Source organism: Aegilops tauschii, chromosome 5 (assembly GCF_002575655.3).
Source record: "Aegilops tauschii subsp. strangulata cultivar AL8/78 chromosome 5, Aet v6.0, whole genome shotgun sequence".
Classification (NCBI taxonomy): Eukaryota; Viridiplantae; Streptophyta; class Magnoliopsida; order Poales; family Poaceae; genus Aegilops; species Aegilops tauschii.
Window position 1 is genome coordinate 339998994 of NC_053039.3, and position 5383 is coordinate 340004376.

Here is a 5383-nt window from a genome sequence, read left to right on the forward strand (position 1 = left end):
GAAATGGAAGACCCTACTTGCATCGAACATGAACACCTCGAAATTGCTATTCAGAGCTACAACATGTGTGTATTTCTGCACTCCCTCTGTTAAATGCACAAGTACTAGTTTTCAAAGGTATAACCACAAATAAACATCCTTCCCATCCAGACATCCAGACAAAGTTCTATCAACCTCACTACATTAAAAAAAAGCTCACTACAGCCCCAAGCGGCAAATCGGGCTGCTCTTGATCAGGTTGAAGTCGACCTGTAAAGATCATAATTCATATTAGCACAGGCTCATGGACAAGACAAAGTTAATAAGCACAATACCTTTGGCCCAAAGAGATCACGTATGTTGTCAATCCCATACAGAATCATTGTTGGCCTGCATTCAGCAGCAAAATGTGGTCAGCACAGATTTCTTTGCAATCCCATAGATAAAGAAAAGGTTTCTCGTGTCCAATCGGGGTCTGCTATGGTTTGGTTTTCCTCGCACTTCTATTTGAGATATTAGTTGAAAAACAAGGACTGCGAAGGTGTTCTTTTTTGTGGAGAAAAAAGAAATCAATTCAACACATAGATGCACATAAAGGAATCATTCATATGGAAACTATGCCAGTTTTACCTTTCAAGTGAAAGACCCCATGCGATAACATTAACGCCCTCTGGCAGTCCCATGGGAAGTAACATTTCAGGCCTGAACATGCCTGAGTTGCCTATCTCCACCCATTTCTTCAGACCATCGTGGTAGCTAAAAAAACAATAAACATAATAATGATTCTTGGGATCGCAATAATCATGAAAACAATAGCAATCAAACTTGTTCTGACCTGAAAATTTCCATGCTTGGTTCAGTGTACGGGTTGTAGGCAGGTTTGAAACGCAGCTTTGACATGCCTAAGAGCCAGAAAAGGAGAGGAGAGGTGGCATCATTAAATCTCTATGTAGTGGAGATAGCAGATATTCCCTCCGTTCCGAAATACAAGTCTTTTTAGAGATTTCTATATGGATTACATACTGATTTATAGACGTATTTTATAGTGTAGATTCATTCATTTTGCTCCGTATGTAGTCCATATTAGAATCTCTAAAAAGACTTATATTTAGGAACGGAGGGAGTACAAGACAAGAATATTAAAGACATGCCTAATGCACATTATGCAGATGGGCATGGAGCACCAATATTCTTGGAATAACTGAATAACAACATATGGCAGTACAGTTTTTACGAATTTAATAGCAAGATCCATAAATACTACTCCGTCCGATCCAAAGTAACTGTCGCAGTTTTGTACTAAGGTTAGTTCAACCTTAGTTCAAAACTGCAACACTTATTATGTATCAGAGGGAGTATAACAAACTCAATGGCTTTGGCTTAGTACCTAGTCTGGAGAAGAAATCTTCCAATACACCTATCAGATCACCAAGCGTCAAACCATAATCACAAATAAGACCTGAAATCAGAAGCATCGTAAGTAGCTTCCTTGTTAAAAGGGTTATGTGTGTGACATCTACGATAAGTATCAAATATCAATCAAGTTAACACCACATAGGCAAGAAACAAGAAAACGGTTACCTTCTATCTGGTGGAATTCTGCAAGATGAGTTCGGTCCACAGCTTCATTCCGGAAAACACGATCAATAGAATAGTATCTCTTAGGAGCAAAAGTTTTCTGAACAACCCATGGTGGTTTATCAAAGAAAAGAAATCTCATGAATCGTTCAACAGAACAGAGAAAACAAATTGATATCACCTCCATTAATTTAGGCAAACTAAGACAATATAAGTTACAATGGAATTACAAAGAGATAAAATAAGCATCACTTAGTTGCTTTACCTCCTGTGCTAGCTTGTATAGCATCCTTGTTGAAACTGCAGTTGTGTGAGTACGAAGCAGGTTTTTCTCTGCTTCATCTCGCTTCCAATCGTAACCATATCTGCAGACAGCAACCTCAAATTATAAACTCTCTGGCTAAGCTGCAGCAAAGACACCAGAACATACCCTTTGGAACCATGACCACCAGACTGATGTACTTGCTTTACTTTCTCAAGATAGTCATCGGGTAGTTGTGTTGTTGTAGCAGGGGCTGCAAAAAAGTGGATTGATTAAATATGTTTAAATCCAACTGTTGGCTCAACAACAGTAACATAACCTTTACCTTTGAGGAAAAAGGTATCGTGTGAATCACGAGCAGGATGCTGTTGTGGCTGGAACAGTGCATCGAAATTCCAGAAGCTACCAAAGGAAGGCAACGATACATAATGTCAGAAATATATGGATCTTTATCTAGGAAACAGTGATATGCTCATAACTACATTGTCTTGTCATATAGTCATATGGTGTTGGCGACCTATCATTCCTAAATCCTAAAATAACTTCAATTTTGTGGAGAAGATCTACCAGTACAAGAAATTGACTACAAACAGGTATGAGAAAAGAAAGAAAAAAATCTTGTCTTATTTTGTGTTTTACCTGCTCTCTACATACATGTTCGTTGGCATCTCACTGAACCTGTTACATCAATAAAATTAATCAATCCATTTTCCGAATATTGCCTTGAACTGCAAATATCATGACCAAAATGTTTTTATTTACCCCATCTCGAGAAAAATGTTCTGGATTGCCTCACGGACCTGAAGAAAATCACCAAATAACAGTTCTGAGTTATCTGGTTTATCATATAAAGCTGTATGAAAAAATTGAACACCTTGCAGATTAGAAGTACCTCTAACAACGGTTGGCTATATCCTATCGCAATAGGTTGTCCTTGAGCTCCATAGTTATAATCTTTAAATTCCAGATCCTTCCAGTCGCCACTTTAGGAAAGAAAAACCATTTTAAAGGAAAATATATCATAAATCTGTTACTGTATGCATTAATAGGTACACACATAAAAAAAATTAAAGGTTGATTTTAACGTGACAATAAGTTTAGCATAGTCTTTGACAGGTATGATAAGTACAGCTGGGCTATTTAGAATAGAAACGGCATTGAGGAGTCTTCCATGTAGTGTTCAATTGCTCATGGTACATTATAGTTTATAGTCAACAAGCAGAGGTTTCCTGCTCAATTTCTGAAATTAGCTTGAGAAAAGTGACATCAAATTACCTCTTGAGATGTTCTCGTGTCACATCGGTTGCCAATGTTTTTCTCTTTGCAACAAATTCAGGCCCCTTCTTCAGTGAATACCAAATAGATTTCCTGGAAAAACAGCGAAGCAAATGTAAAAATTAGGGATAATTGACTATGATGCTGCACTTGGCTGGCACTTATTGACACTGTAAAAAAGATCTCTTTGAAACAGATACTTACTCTTTTGTTACAAGCTTTCTTCTCTTCAAATCATCTATTACTTTGTCAGCAATAACCTACATGAAGAAAAAACAATTTCCTTAAGAAGGGCCAAAGAACAATTTGATACTCCCTCCGTACCATATTACTTGACGCTCAAACGGGATGGGGGCAGGGGGGTTACTAGCTATTGTAATATGGGACGGAGGGAGTACTAGATATTGTACATAACAACTATCTGTGCCCTGCCATGTGCCATGACACAATCCAGTAAATGGTTCAAGTGGAAATGCAAAATATGAGAGGAACAACGAGCAACAAGCAACACCAACCTCCCCATTCTCCAGTCTTCTAAGCTGCTCTTGCAATTCATCCCTGGTATCCTCAACCTGAATTAATCAAACAGCAAATTATACAATGGCATGCCTAGAGATACAAAGCTCGAGACAGATAAAAGCACACCGAGAGACCTTCAGTTAACACAGATGTAAGTATTGCACATTGAAAGAGTTAACTATGATGAGGATGTATTCTACATCTACAACCCAGAAATTGGCAAATTGAGAACATCGCCCAGAAGAAGAGCAGATACGGCAGGCAAGTTTCCAATACAAATACACACTGAACTGGGTCATACAACTGCCCGACAACATCGAAGAGAAGAAGTGAAACGAGCTCAGCTCAGCTCTATACCTTTCTCAGTACGAGGTCTTTGTTTCCCTTCTCAAATCCAATCCACTTGTTCTTGGCTGCAGCCTTCATTCCAATATCGAACACGTCCCCCAATCTCTCCTGCAACGCACCACTCTGAGCATCAGAGATCCCCGGAACCGAAACCATTCACTCCAATCGAGCAGACCACCTAAATGCCACACATAGAGAGAGGGAAAATCACCTTGAGCGCGCCCTTGGAGGCACCCTCGGGCGGGATGGCCGCGACGAGCTGCACCTCGGGGGAGCCCCTCGCGGCATACCCCTTGGCCTCATCGGTGAGCACCCACGTCTCCTTGGTGATGTCCTGCAGCAAAGCTCGTTAGGTCTTGGGGAACTCGGGGCAGGGAGGAAGCGAGGCTCGGGAGACTGGGGAGGGGGAGGGTACCGTACCGCACTCTCGACGATGCGGAAGGCGGTGAGCCTCTTGATGACGTCCTCCACATCCTTGTGCGGGACGCCGAGGGAAGAGGCGAAGGAGCGGGAGTCGGGGATCTCGGCGTTCGCGTTGAGGTGGGCGAGGAGTCCGTCCTCCACGTCCGACAACGGCTGCTTCGCCGCCATCCTCGGCGGCGGCGGCGGCGGCGGCGGCGAGGAGGAGGAAGACGAGGTTCTGGGAGGAGAGATGGGGAACACGGGGCTTTGGGTTTGGTCGGGAGCGACTAGAGTAAAATCGGAGCTTTATTTGCAAAAATAAAATAAAATAAGAAACATGGGCCGTTTGATGGGGAATGAATGGCCTAGATCCTAGGGAGTCTCTGCAAAAAGATCCCCCGTTACTGATTAATTTGTTTCGGCAGCTGGATCAGCTGCACAGCCGTCCGATCCGTCCGCCCATGACCCTTCGATCCTCTTCCTCTGCTTCGGCCTCTGACAATCCTGCTTGCACTTCCAAAAACGAAGCACTCCACGAACCCCCACCCCTCCTTGTCCTCCCCTTGCTTGCAGCATGTCGCACTCCCATCGCTCACACCACCGTGATGTAGCAGGCAGCACCATCGTTGATATTGTATCGTCACCGACAGAGCTGCAACGCAACACGTGTGCTGCTACGAGCTGGATCTCTCCGCCGGTGAAGTTGCAGTGCAACGAGGCTCTTCATTGCAGCTTCGGCGACGCTTCATTGCAACCACGGTGGAGCTTCATGGACCACTCAGCGGCGCTTCATTGCAACCACGACTGAGCTTCAACACCCCTGTAGTGCTTCATTGCAGCTCTGGCGGCGCCGGCAAAGCTCCATTGCAGCAACATGGCCTGTCGAAGCTTCATGGCAGCACATGCGACTCGCGACAGTGTCTGCGGCTCACACACCCCCTTGCAGCAGTGAGGGCATTGATTGGTCGACATTACAACACCCCGGCGGCACCCTCCTTGTTGCGCTGGCGAGTCTCGCAG

At 43.6% G+C, this 5383-nt stretch overlaps 1 protein-coding gene across 1 annotated transcript; it reads right to left on the reverse strand.

The window, feature by feature from the left end:
• On the reverse strand, nt 1–4680 carry LOC109770938 (phenylalanine--tRNA ligase alpha subunit, cytoplasmic). Its single transcript, XM_020329655.2, has 18 exons — nt 4382–4680; nt 4173–4295; nt 3971–4069; nt 3610–3666; nt 3299–3354; nt 3095–3187; nt 2712–2802; nt 2582–2619; nt 2459–2497; nt 2145–2221; nt 1988–2072; nt 1823–1922; nt 1561–1657; nt 1367–1438; nt 815–881; nt 610–735; nt 315–369; nt 1–249 (listed from the first exon to the last, which is right to left on the reverse strand). Exons 1-18 carry the CDS (start codon nt 4550–4552, stop codon nt 199–201), a joined length of 1497 nt encoding a protein of 498 aa, XP_020185244.1. The 5' UTR covers nt 4553–4680; the 3' UTR covers nt 1–198.
• Between the last annotated feature and the right edge of the window lie 703 nt (nt 4681–5383).

What these genes read in the sequence shown, in the direction of transcription:
- LOC109770938 (XM_020329655.2), bottom strand. Translation starts at nt 4,552, where the DNA reads ATGGCGGCGAAGCAGCCGTTGTCGGACGTGGAGGACGGACTCCTCGCC. An exon ending in GAAGACTGGAGAATGGGGAG is followed by an intron (nt 3,355 to 3,609) that starts GTTGGTGTTGCT and finishes TTCTTCATGTAG; the next exon opens with GTTATTGCTGACAAAGTAAT. An exon ending in AGAAAGCTTGTAACAAAAGA is followed by an intron (nt 3,188 to 3,298) that starts GTAAGTATCTGT and finishes CTGTTTTTCCAG; the next exon opens with GAAATCTATTTGGTATTCAC.